General features: G+C 34.7%; 2 protein-coding genes across 2 annotated transcripts; one reads left to right on the plus strand and one right to left on the minus strand.

Moving 5' to 3' along the window:
* The first annotated feature begins 1,173 nt into the window (after window positions 1-1,173).
* On the plus strand, window positions 1,174-3,615 carry LOC136801805 (uncharacterized). The gene has a single exon (XM_067058471.1). It carries the CDS (start codon window positions 1,174-1,176, stop codon window positions 3,613-3,615), a length of 2,442 nt encoding a protein of 813 aa, XP_066914572.1.
* Window positions 3,616-9,209: 5,594 nt separating this feature from the next.
* LOC136801714 (uncharacterized) lies at window positions 9,210-12,451 on the minus strand. Its single transcript, XM_067058370.1, has 2 exons — window positions 12,289-12,451; window positions 9,210-10,753 (listed from the first exon to the last, which is right to left on the minus strand). The coding sequence occupies exon 2, from the start codon at window positions 10,742-10,744 to the stop codon at window positions 9,980-9,982; it is 765 nt and encodes a 254-aa protein (XP_066914471.1). The 5' UTR covers window positions 10,745-10,753; window positions 12,289-12,451; the 3' UTR covers window positions 9,210-9,979.
* Between the last annotated feature and the right edge of the window lie 1,809 nt (window positions 12,452-14,260).

Here is a 14,260-nt window from a genome sequence, read left to right on the forward strand (position 1 = left end):
CTCAAGGGCTGCACTGTAATTTTGAAAACCGATTCTGAAAGCCATTTTTTTTCGCGGCACATGCCGTCGTTCAGACCATAACGAAGTTCAAAGCAATAATTCAGTAGACATATCAAAAATGTTTATCTAACGTCAACGACGTTTTCAAGGGGGTAAAAGCTATTCTTAAAGTTCCAGGGGTAAACGACTGATATATTAGTTCGTCCACCCTCACTTTGAGACATGAAAAGAATTTTTCCAAGGCTTCTTTTGTAAATTTTGCCATTTTCCAGAGGGTATCCACATATTTCTAAGAAATTTTTTTTGACTTGAAAAGGTTTATCCAACCCCTTGGATGGAATTTTTTTGGAACAGCCCAATTGGACAATTTCATTTCACCAATAATAACGGATAAGAGAGCAATTTGTCTCGAAAATCGAAATATTCTATTTCTAGACTCTTCATCAGGGAAAAAAGTATTAAAATTGTTGGGTTGTAAAAACTTAAGATTTTTTGAAGATAAAAATCCAATTAGGGGATATGTTGGAAATGTTTAGAATAATACCTTATCGTTAAGACAATCAAAACAACTAAATGAGAATAATATTACTACTGATTTCAATATTCCTTATCATGGAAACCATTTAACCCAGCTTTATTTATTCGTCCCGCTTATCACAGAACACAAAGGAGAAACAATAGATTTAAAACTTAATTATAAATTTGTTAAGTTTTTTGATATCACTCAAAACCTTGCAGTTTTTTATCTGATTTTGACAAAAGAAAATAAAACAAAATATGAAACAAATTACATACACGGGTGCTAAAGAATGATTTTAAAAAGGTCCACCCCTTTTTGAAGACGCCTAGTCTTAGCAAAAAAGTCCTGAGAAGGGTTGATTTTCTTTGGAGCTAAAGCAGTAGCTGGTCAAAATAATAAGACTGATAATTAATTCTGCAAAGTCAACTGAAATTTGTTTTATTATGACATTAAAAATGGACTTTAAAATGGCTAGATTAATGTTTCTAGCATTTTTTATAATATACCAAGAAGAAAATGTTAAATGTAGATTTACAACGTTTAACCCTGTCAGATACATTTGCTTGTCCACCTCCACCTATATGGTCAATTTGACAATAAGAACAGAGTTTTTGAACGACTGTAACTGCGACACCTTTCCTTTAACCTGTGCTATGGAAAATAATCTTCGTTCTTGGTCATTTCAAACATTCTGTCAAGAAATCGATGCTTTATCCACTGGTCTACATTGCAATTGTACCAACATATTGAATACGTGTCGAATTTTTAATGACTATGGAGATTACAGTTTGGATGAATTCTTTCCTTCCACTAGTGGTTCTGGTAGTGGCGATGACAGTTCTCCTATTGAAGTCTCGACGTTAATCCTGGCAACACCATCTCAAGCATCGATTGGTGCATCTATTCAAAGTGAATCTACGTCGTCTCCCCTCCTTGCTCCTGCATCATCATCGACAGTTGCTCAAGACGCTTGGATACGAAATACATTGGCTCCAGTTAGCCGCTCGGACCAAATCATCCAAGGTCCAGGATCAACATATTTGGAAAGCTTTTGTGAAGTAATTAATGGTGATCTATATAACTATAGGATGTCAAGATTCGATATTGTTGCAAGTAAATGTAATTGTGGAAATATGACTGATGTATGTACAATGCTTGATAAAGATGAGACCACATTTGCCGAAATCTGTACATCCACAATGCAATTCTTAGGTTCAATCTTCTATTATTGCACATGTGAGAAATTTCCTAGTACATGTGACTTTCTTGACCAAATCGGGAACACTAATATGTCAACTACTATCTTTCCATCGACTCTGGCAATCTCTAGCAGTCAACATTACCAAATATCATATTCTACTGGTCACGATTCAAGCAACGCCGACTTAGCTTCACCATCATTTTCCACATCTCGTGTTCATCAAAGTGAACCTTCAATCACCATTGTCATTCCTTCTTCAATAATTGTAGATTCTCCACTAACGCCTTCACCAAGCCAAGGTAACATCATTGAAACTAAAACAGTAGCCACAATCTACTTTACAACAGCTACAATCAAACAAACATCACCGATTGACCAACAAATCAATTCTCCAAGTCAATCAAACACCATTGGAGCCACACCAGTATCTTCAACAATGACACCTTCACCAAGCCAAGAAAATACTAGTGAAACTGAAATGACTGCAACAATCCTCATTACAACAGTTACTATAAACCAAACGTCGTCGATTGACCAACAAATAATTGCGTCAAAACAATCAGACACCATTAGAGTCACACCGGTATCTCCATTAATAGAACCAACATCTTCCATAACCACCACAACACCACCTTTCCTATCAGAATACTGCATTGCTTTCAACATGGATTTGGCTAGACAAAGATTTCCAATGCCTCGAATTGATCCATCAACATGCAATTGTCAAGTGATGAACGAAGTTTGTGTAGGACTACAAAATTCGACAATAAACTTTCCATCTTTATGTGAGACAACAAAAATTAAAATCTTGAAAATTCGCTCCCCGCTCATGTGCGAATGTTTCAATTTTCCCAATACTTGTTTAGATCTTTTATCAGACCAATCAACAAAAAATATCGTTCCATCAACCTCGATGATTGATTCCCAATCACCAAAATCAACTTTTCAAATCCCAGTAAGCTCTTTTCAAACTACTCTAGACCACCCAACCATTTCCACGATTGTGCTTCAACCGGAACACACTACCCTTATACAGAATATCCATGCATCCTCGGTAACTCAATCACTTAGTACTACAAGTCTACCACAACCATTAAATCAATTGCAAGAACTTTTAATGCAATTTTGTAATGTCTTCAATACAGACATTAGTAGAACAAGAATAAATGTTGATATTATTAAAGAATCAAATTGCAATTGCCAACATTTAAACAGTACATGTCAATCACTTCAAAGAAACGCTAATTTCACCATGGTCTGTTCAGAAACAGCAAAGACCTATTCAAACTTCCCGTTGACTTGCCTGTGCACCAGTTTCAACAACACATGTCAATTTCTTGATGAACTCAATCAAACAGCAGCAGGTCTTAATAAGTCCTTAACTGCTGGAACATCAACACATGCCCAACCCACATTGTCTACAAGCAGTATTCCACTATCTAGCTCGCATAAACATCAAGTCCCGATAAGAACAGTCCCGAAATCAACCAGCAGTCAAATTGCAATTTCTACACCTATGTTCATTTTGGAAACTATGGAGTCTTCGTCATCAAAAACACAATCCTCTGTTCAACCTTCAAGTTCACAAGAAAACATCCAGACCACTCAAAGTTCACCAGAAGTTATTGCCAGCGAAAGTTCTCCAAATGCTTATGTACCGTCAACGTCAATTACAAAAGGTCCTGAGCTATTCCTAAGCATTCAACCGAGGCAATCTATTAAGTCTTACCATGCCCTTATGGCAACAGCATCGATTGCAAACCTGGAAATAGCGAATTTAGAATCAAACGTCTCTGACAACAAACAAACCAGCGCTGGTAAACCCCTCGCCCCAGGATTTATTATGTTGATATTACCATTAATTTTCACCATAATAAAACTGATCAACATTTAAAATGTTGACATTCGATTGAGGGAAAAACATTTGCACAAGTTTGAGTAAGATACCTTAAAATTTTACTTGTATTTATGATGATGGATTAATTAGAGTTACACGTAAATAGAGACTTATACGCATACGTAATTAGCCGTTTTTAAACCACACGCATTTAATTCCTGTGATAAACAAAGAGGGATGAATCTGTAGGGGTGATACAGTCACTTTCGGTCGGGACTGTGATATGAAATTTGTTGAATTTGTCGTTCTTAAGAAATTTGTCGTTCTTTTTAGATGGTCTGGAAACATTATAGATTAATAGTCTCGTTATAAAACTTTTTTATTTATTTTTTGAATTGTGTATGTTATGTGAATTTAATCTAAGATTTTTCGAAATAATTGGTCTTTAACCAATTATCATTTTTGCTATTTTTAAACAGTCTGAGAAGCCAAAGCAAATTATAGCAGAAGAAAAATTGACATATATAGCTCTTTTTAAAATAGGTTTAATAATTTTGTGTGTACTTTGAAAATTTATTGTAAAATTTAAAATATTAAACCAGTTGATTTTATGAAAATAATATAGTTGGTCAGTAAATTGTAAACAAACATCACTGTATCTATTTTTAATGCATTCTTCTCCTCCAATCAGCTTCCACATTGTGACGTCATATAGATTTAACTAGTACCCAGTGACGACATAATTATAGTGTTAATGACTTTGAAAATAGGTTTTTTTAGCTAATTACCAACATATATCATATGCCTCCATGTGGTTTTTTGAATGACTTCCGTATTTGCGCAACCGCATTAAAACCGTTATCTTTCCTTATAAGGTTTTAATGGATTATAAATCATGCTGATAACGTTTTAGAAAATTGGACACCTTTCTGTCAAACTCGGGATATCAACAATTAATTTTCTTTTCTATATATAACAATAGGGTAGGGCTTGACAAGAAGTTATAGTTTATTAGTGGTATCGGAAGAACCTATCGATTCAAGTTGATTGAACTTAAAAAAATAGTTTCAGCCTTTAATCGATCATCTATTTATCAGTTAGGACCATTGAGTTTGAAATCACGAAGTAGCCGAAGGGAGTAGAAAGGAATCTTCAAACTTTTTCAAACAAGAAAAAGTGAAGCCTTAAGTTAAGTATATATAATATATATATGTAATGTCGCCTGACTGTCTTAAATGATAGTCAGCCTGTCCCAAGCCAGGATAAAGACAGAGGGACCCAGAGAGGACTAATTACCCTTTCATTGTAACATCGTCTCTCTAAGAGGAAAAAGAATTCGGCCACTCTTTGTTGTTTGTAGTTCTGACAGGAGAAAACATTTTATTTTTTCATACTATATATATCCCCATTATGTATTGGATTCCTAAAATGCATAAGAATCCTATTGGTTGCCGCTTCATCATTGCTTCCAAATCATGTAGTACCAAACCGCTGTCTCGTGCTGTATCCATGGTCTTCAAAGTTCTATACAAACATGTTGAGCAATTCCATCATAAATCTCGTTTCTTTTCTAGTTTCAATAAGTTCTGGGTTGTACAAAATTCTTCGCCTGTTATTGGACATCTTAACAGAATCAATGCTAAGAAAAAAGCAAAACGAATTTCGACATTCGATTTTGCAACACTGTACACAACCCTTCCACACGATCTTCTCATTGAAATTTTAACCAAAATTATTAACTTTGTGTTTGATTTAGGTTGTAGAAATAAACTTGGTTTTTCAAATACTTCAGCATACTGGACTACAAAAGGGAAGGATGATAGGTTCTTTACTAGTACTTCACTGTCTGAGTGTGTGTCCTTTCTGATAAAAAATTGCTTTTTCAAAGTTGGCAATTCTATTCTTAAACAGTGCATTGGAATTCCCATGGGAATAGATCCTGCTCCTTTTTGGGCAAATTTGTTTTTGTACCATTTTGAATCTGAGTATGTCAAAGGTCTCATTTCTGCTAGTTCGCCTAGTGCCTATAACTTCCACTCTGTAGGTAGATTTATTGATGATTTGTGTGCCTTAAATGACAGAGATGAGTTTCATAATTGCTACAAACAGATTTACCCTAAAGAACTAGATCTCAAAGTTGAGCACCATGGAAACCATGCATCGTTTTTAGATTTAGATATCACCGTTGAAAACAATATTTTTAGATATAAACTTTTTGATAAGAGAGATGCCTTTCCCTTCTTCATTGTAAGGATGCCACATGCCGACAGTAACATCCCATCGTGCATTTTTTATGGATCCGTCTTTTCAGAAATTTTACGGATAGCACGTAGCACACTCATGTTTGAAGATCTGACTCCTAGAGTCACTGAGCTTTTCATTCGAATGCGAAACCAGGGTGCTTCAAACGCTTTCTTGAAGAAGCAAGTTGTCAAATGTTTTTCCAGGTTTCCTGACTGTTTTATGAAGTATGGGAAAACCGTCGAAGAATTTTTACATATTTTCAAATTGTGAAATTGTTTCTTGTGTATTGTATGTGTGATTGTTTTTTTTTTTTTTTTTTTTTTTTCTGTCTAAAGAATTGGCATTAGCATCGGAGGTATTCATTTCCTACTTTTCTTTGCCCTGTGCAGTTCTCCCGTCGCGGCACGCCGAACCGGGTTCTCGGCCAACTTACGATTCTATTCTTTTCAGATTTTGTGTTATTTTTTCTATTTTTATGTAAGATTGTGTTTGTTGTAGTGTCTGTTTGTTGTCTGTTATTTATTTGGAAGCTGCTGGTCAGTTCCTTTTTCTACTATGTTTTCCGAAGGCGACTGAGTGTGGGCCCTTAAACACGTGGAAAGTCACTATGCCAGTCACAAGTCTGGGACTTCGGGTTTTGTTTTGTTTATGTATCTTTGGATTAGGTTTTTCTTTCACATACCACTATTTAAATTCCCTTTAACTTTTTGCTAAATTACCCTCTGTTTCGGAATGATTAAAAAATAAAAAATGCCAAAAAAATCGTAAATACACACAATTAACAAAAATATTCTTAACTTTTTTCGTTTTTATCAGTTTGAGTTATTTATATATCAATACTTTTCTTTTTCTAAAATGACAGATATTACATATCTTCACTATATATATAAGTACACGTTTTTTTTTTATAAGGAACACGTTTATAAGGAACTCGAGGCTGAAAATGGTTCAAAAAATAAGGAATTGTTAAGGAACTGCTCAGGCTGAGAATAAGTGGATTTGAAAATAATGTACCTTATTGGGACTAATTTGACCAAATTTTGATCTTTCAAGGGGCAAAAAGTTAAAAATTTCCTATGTATAAAGGAACTCGATAAGGAACTTTGAGACTGAAATTCTCTGTAAAAATAAGGAACTCCAGGCTCAGAGCAAAGTTAAGGTTCCTTATAAAAAAAAAACGTGTAGCTTCATTTCCCGTCCATCCATGTGCAGCGACCTCAATGTAGGTACAAACTACTAAACTAAGAGATTGAATCTAATAATTTTGACCTTTATTGACGTGGAATGGTTCCACCATGATTTGAGATTAAAAGCAAAAATCCTAACTATTGTAAGAAATTAAAGAGTATGATTTAGTTTTGATGTCTTGATACATGTTGTTTTTTATAAGCATAACACCTATAAACATATGAAGGCTCAGATTTGCAGAATTCCTAAGCATTACATAAGCATATATGTCAGCCTGAAATATTTTTCAAGTTGTCATTTTTTATCTGTTTAAATAGGTTTGGTAGAGATCAAGTAAAAAAAGACATTCCACGGCTAGCTACATTCCATTGCTCCCAAACTTTGAACACATTTTTACAAAACTTCTGAAAATTCACTAAAAACTTGGCTCGGGGTGAATTATAAGCATGATTTATAAGCATATAATAAGCATAATCTATGCCTGAATGCTTTGAGAACTTAAGCATAAACGAGCCTGACCAAGGGGCATACACTTGCTTATAAAAAAAAACATGTAATTAATCGAGTCGGCTTTGTCTCAAAAATGCCAGAAAGCTTTTGTGGGATATTGTAGTATTCTTAAAAACTGATTAAATTTGAATAAATGGGTGTGGTCTTTTGTTCAAAGAAACGATATTTGATTGGGAGATACTTGTGCAAAGAAAAAAGATGCTGGGTGATTGCACACAGTAAGTGTTCGTTTTTATCTTCTAAAGTCTATTCAGTGTTACAAAAACGACAAAAAATCAAAATATGGGTAAGGATTTCCCCCGTTTTTTAAGGGTCTCAAAAACCATGAGAACATCGCTCTCAGAGTCTCTCTAAGGGTCGCTTTCGGTGGTCCAGTCCGTATGCTTCAAACCGAGTACGTCCAAGGTATTTGAAAGGGTTTCAAAACTGTGGCGATGAATTTGATGAATTATTAGAATTTATTTTATCAAGGGCATGGTTAACAGACAAAAGCTCAAGCTTACAGTGCAGTTTGAGAAATTACTAAGGAGAACCTCTTTTCGGTAATGATTTTCTATCTCCATAAGATTGTATATTGGAGGCTTTATAACTCGAACCCACACAGGGAACACATATTTGTTCGAGTTAAGGAAATTTCAGTAATGGAGTAAGGTTTACAAGGTATTCTAACTGAAGGGATTAGAAAACTCATTCGAGTTAAGGAGACATTCGAGTTACAGAGGTTCGAGTTAAGGAAATTTCTAATATAATACGTAAGCTGGACCATGTAGATATTTTTTAGAGAAATTCCAGCCATAACAATCGTAGGAAACCTATCTAGCACATAACTTATAAAGTTTATCAAAATATTCAAGGAATGATCGAATGACACTGGTCTTTAAGCTCCAAAATTATCATGTTTTTACTTTTTTTTGGAGATGAAGCAATGCTTTATCCCAGCTGGCACACAAAGTTGTTTCACTTGTTTCATCAAACGTTATATGGACGTTGTGAACGTTAGATAACCGTCGAAAAAACGTTGTGTGCCAGCTGGGATGATGGTTTGGCTTGGAACAATTCCATTAAAAAATGCTGACGAGCGATCCACTGCATGAGGTTTTGGCATCTTTTCAATATAACGGTATATAAAACCACGAACGTTGTCTCTCAATGATGAGTCTTTTTAAAAGTATGTTTGCTGAAGGAAAAAGCAGTAGGAGTGGTACCCATACTTGATAAGATATTTAATTATTGACCCGTAAAAAATTGAATACTAGATATTCAGCAGCGATTGCGGGATGCAGATCAAATATTTTTTTCCTGGAATATACAAGACTTGCAAGTTTATAAATGAGAGCAGAATTTAGAGCTTTTCCATTCTAATCAGCAGTAATGACTCTAGCTGAAAAGAACAATATAAAAACACTTAGATCGTGTTCGCACGTGACGGTTCCGTTTCTCTCCGAAACGAAATGAAGCCATTCTATTGGTTAGAAGTGACGTAAAACTTGAATGAAGCCAATAGAATGGCTTCATTTCGTTTCGGAGCGAAACGGCACCGTCACGTGCAAACATGGTCTTAAAAGAGCGATATAATAAGGGACTTGGTTCGAGTTTGCATCGTAGGGGAGTCGGCCGAAGGAGCATAACAATTAAGAGGGGTAGTTGATAAAGCCGAGACTTAGATTTTCAAATTACATATTTTTCAAACATCTTGATGCAAGATGGAATTAATTATCAAATATTATTTCTGGTTAAAACCTCAAAATTACTTTTAAAACTATATACAATAGGTTCCAGGTTACCCGTGGACTTCATTCAAACTCTAAAAAACTCAGTAAGCAAATAAATTAGCAAAAAATTATTCTTAAAATATCAAGTAATTTTTTTTGTTATCTTTTGCTTGAAAATCCAGCTTGGAGTATCTGACCAGCTGATACTCAGCTTTTCAAATCGTGTGTCATTTAATGACACTTTATGAGTTAGCACAATCCAAAAATATGATTTCTTAAAATGAAAAGGCTAATTTCTGAGTAAAATCAGTCCGAAATAGAACTATCAGAGGGTCAAAATTAATTTTTTTCTACCAGCATAGTTACACCCTCTTAAAATATCTGGTGTGGGGCCAGAAATCAGGGCATGTTCATTATTTCCGATAGTCTGCAACTCTGGAAAGAATATTATAATCATAAAACTTATAAAAAAACTATTTACAATTCAGGTCAACTACAACCCACCACACCCTTATATACAATGTCTTTGGTCCATGTTAAGAAGTTTATAAAACATCTGTTATGTCCAGTATTTATCAGTTGCCTTACCATAACCATCATACTATAGTCACTGGTTTTAGCGAAGCGAGTCTAGATTCGCATTTTAGGTGTTTCTTTCACCCAAGAATATTGCTTCAACACTCAAAGAGGCGATATTTTGACATTCTCGCCAACTGAGGATATTTTTCTCCAATCTTTTTACATACAAATGTTTCCATATTTTTGCTTTACTCGTCATTATCGTATTCTGTGTACAAATTATTTGGTGCCAAGTGCCATTCATGTTCATTCAATTCCCCAGACTTGAATCCAGTTGCAACAAATTCATTTTGATCCCAACCCATCTCTTTTTGAAGTTTCACTGAATCTTGACTCTTATCAACCGCGTAGAAACATCTTGGAGCCGCTCGTACTTTACTGGCTTGAAATCTGCCTAGAAATTCAGGACAATTTTCGGCACCAAGGAGTTTCATAATGGGACCAATGATTTTTTGACCCATTTTATGAGGAAGAAGACGAGAGCATGGAACTCTGAAGTCACCTTCAGCAAGTTTGGGAATCATCAGATAAAGGTGAATGATATATTTTCTTTGAAGTTGATCGAATTTCACATGAGTGATATAAGCCAAACCTTTTTCATTGCCTTTCTCGATCAATTTCTTTCGGTTATTGAGATAGAGAACTTCCAAGAAATTTTTTTGTTGGAAAGCTCTGGAAAGAGGAGCAGAAACACTTTCAGCTTTGAATCGATCAAACTTTTCAGCCTTACTTTCCCATCGAAATTTGTACCAATTAGGTGAACTCAAAATACAGATTTCAGAATGGCTTTTACGTTTACGGCGCTGCATCAACGGGCAGTCGTAACCAGAGTCACACTCAAAAGGCATCCATTTTGGACCATCGTTACGCGTGTAGATACGTTGGGCCGGCTCCGCATCCGCGCTAACGTAAACGGCTAGTGATAACAGTAATAATAGTCTTTGATGTAACATCTCTCTCGTCTAAAATATAGAAAAAAAGATTATTCGATACAACCAGCAACATCAAGACAAAATGTCTGAAATAAATTTGATAAAAGCAACGATCAGCAAAACTTAAATTCAGTATTTTTGAAATTGTGAAATCTGAGAAAATAGAATCTAAATATATCCTGTGGTTAAAACTCACTGCTAGGATGTCCGGTAGTGAATAAAAATTTAAGTCACATGTGCAGAAAGATAGAAAGTAACTCAATTGATACCCCGCAGTGCAATAACCGCTAAATCTTATTTTTAGAGGAAATCACTGCCAATTTAGATCTTGATAATCTCCCAACGACCCCTGTGACATTTTACATAACGATACTTTTGTGACATTTATTAAGGGAGGTCATTCATTTAAAGCTTGCGCTACAATCGGCGCCGAAATATATTGGCAATTTTGGGTATTTTAACGTTTTTCAGAATTTAAAGATCGGGCAGGAATTGCAGTTTTAGTACTTCCCCTTTGTTTAATTGGATTTTTCGATTTGGTAGGGGTTAAGTGGCTTCCAGGCTATATTCTCAGCCTTATTCGAAAAATTTTTAGCTTTTAGATCCTGAGAGCCTTAAATCTAATGTTAAAACTCAGAGTTAAAATTCTACTTTTAAACCGTACTTTAAAGCATCTAAAATTCCTTTGCGGTTTTAAAGTTTCGAGAGATTTTCCCTTTTGTGCCAAATATTTCGGCACCGATTGTAGACCTGTATCTTAAACTTTTTTTAAGAGGTCACTTAGATTTTTAAACGCATTCCTTGAAAACATCTGACTTCTCTTTGGTTTCTATCCAGTGATCAACCTCCTTAATATGTATTGGGTTAACTATTTATTGAATCTAGAAAAGTAGTATGAACCCTTGTTGCCACTCGTTTATATCTTCCAGAGAAACGGGGGAAATTTCCGAATTTTCCTCTTTTCTTAATATCTAGAACAAGATCTAACACACATTCCAGACAAATGTTTTACTCAACAAAATTCAGATTATCTAATATGAAAAATGGGACAAAAAGCGAAAAAGGAAAACTGACATCTGATTTTAACCACTATCAAGTCAACAACGGATGCACAGGCGGATACCAGTCGAGGCTTTTGTGTTTTAACCCATAATGTTATTCAGTGGTTTTAAAAAGTGTGGATAGATGTCAAAAAAGTGTAAAATTCTGTCAAGGATTTTTCTTTGATTATTTTAAATCAACTTTGATGGGAAGTTCATTATCTAGATGTTAAAAACTATTTTTTTCAAATTTTTTAGTATGCTTTGTAAATTACTAAACATACTTTAAAAGAAAAACTGGTCGAAAACTGGTGAAAATCTCTGTGAATTTAGTTTTTCAAATGTTGCGCTAAAATTAGTCTCGCCAAAATTTAAATTTGTGTATTTTCCCTGCTTGATCAACTAAATTAGAAGTCTTATACTTATTTACTAAAATCACTTCTCTTAAAAAAAATCTTACTCGACACAGCGTTCCAACCGCCGAAATATGACAAAACATTCTAAAATTATAGAAAAAATTCTTACCCTGATTCTCAATGCATTGAGCTTCGTATGCAAACAATAGCACTGGCAAAACTTCTTCTTCACAACTTGGGTCACAATTATTTTATTTCAAATGAAGTTTCAATTAGTTTTCAACGATGTATATATACACAACCCCTCGCAACATGGGGTTTCAGAGTATGACATCGGTCTTCTTTGATAAGAATATCTTTATGACTCTCCAATCAATAAACTTTCTCTAGACAACAACACACGAAAAACATGTATGCGATGGAGTGCTGATATGTACAAATAAGGTTTCCAAAAATGAGGATTTCACTCTCCCCGGAGAGGTCTTTCGAACATAATTAAGATCATATGATACAAGCGTAAGAAAAAAATACCGCATAAATTATTAAACAATAGGGTAATTGTTACGCATCAACCAATAAATAAGGATTACTTCGAGAATCGAATGCATAAATTATGTATAGTGAAAGCCGCATTTTTGAGAAAAACAACTTTGAATACAGTCTAGTGAACCGCATTCAAATCATTCTTTCATTCAGAATTGAATATAATAGGAATGACTAATACAATGGAGTATTTTGAAGAGCCACGTATAAAACCGGCCGGTAAAATTACTGATACCTTGGGCTAGGAATTTATAGTCTAACACTTTCTGATACAAAATATCTTTGTAGCAGGAGTACTCGAATTCCAAGCAGAAACAAAGAATTTTTCTAATTTAATTCATATATTGTTGCATTTACAGAGAAAATCTAACCTTGAAGAAGTGACCCCAAAAACTCAGATCTCAGATAAAATTAGAAAGCTGGTGTCCGATAATTAGGAGTGGGTTTCTTAGAAAGTATCAAACAATTCATATATTTAGCGTTTTAATTAGGTAAAGCTTTTACCGACATTTTCAAAAGTAGCTGCCTTTTTGGTTAAATGGAATGTTCTCACGTAGTCATATCCGTTTATACTAAATAGTCACGTCCAACTGAAGATGTTCTATAGACGTTTTACAATGTACTCGACATGAGAATGCAGGGGGTTTACAGACTCCCTAATGTAACTGAGGTAATAAGAAGAAATAAATATTTCAAAAAGTTTGGTCTGAAAAAAACATAATTAAATTTTAAACTTGTTTTGATCATGATACTGATGACGTCAATTCGAAAAATGTCTGAAAAATATTAAACGAGTGAGAACTTAGATATGTAAAATGACCTTTTTAGGAATTCGTATCTCTCCAACATGGTATATCTTTTTAACCGGCCGGTTTTGAAGTATCAAACAGAATATATAAGCAATCAGTTGAAAGGTTTCCCGGGTATATATGATACTTTGTAGTGCAGTCAGTGACCGGAAAGACTTTATTGAGTGAAAGAGCGGGTAAGATTTTCGCCCCGTTGGAAATTTCGGCCAAAATCTCTCTACAAATGCCGTACGGGAACAAATTGACTAGGATATCATCCTCATTTGAAACTCAATGCAAAAAAAATTCCAACCATTCCAAATCCACTTTTTTGATCTGGGAACAATAGGACCTCATCTTGATTGATAGCAAAATTTTTTCTATTATCTTTAGATTTTTTGGTTCCATTAATACCAATTTAAGGGCCCTTATAATATTGGCGGACTTGAAGATGATATATTCTTCATTCAACCTCATATGAATGTTTTGTGTAAGATGCAGTGCCTAGTGAACACCGGACATCAAAACTTTTTCGCTATTTTACTACAATCCGTGCCATAATATATTTGCACTTTTGGCTAATTTACCATTTTTCGAAAATTGAAGTTCGAGCGAGAATGTCAATTTCCGGCCCTCAACTTGATTTCATCGATTATTTCGATCTGGGAGGGATTTATTGGTTTCTAGGCTATATTTCAAGCCCTACTGGACCCTTTTTAAACTTTTGGATCCTCAGATCCTAAGGTCCTAAGTCTTAAGTCTAGCGTTAAAACTCAGAGTTAAAACTCTACCCTTCGAACCTACTTTAGA

This window comes from Clytia hemisphaerica, unplaced genomic scaffold (assembly GCF_902728285.1).
Source record: "Clytia hemisphaerica strain Z4C2 unplaced genomic scaffold, Clytia hemisphaerica genome assembly, whole genome shotgun sequence".
NCBI classification, from domain to species: Eukaryota; Metazoa; Cnidaria; class Hydrozoa; order Leptothecata; family Clytiidae; genus Clytia; species Clytia hemisphaerica.

Coding starts and splice junctions, on each gene's coding strand:
- LOC136801805 (XM_067058471.1), top strand. CDS start 1,174: ATGGAAAATAATCTTCGTTCTTGGTCATTTCAAACATTCTGTCAAGAA.
- LOC136801714 (XM_067058370.1), bottom strand. CDS start 10,744: ATGTTACATCAAAGACTATTATTACTGTTATCACTAGCCGTTTACGTT.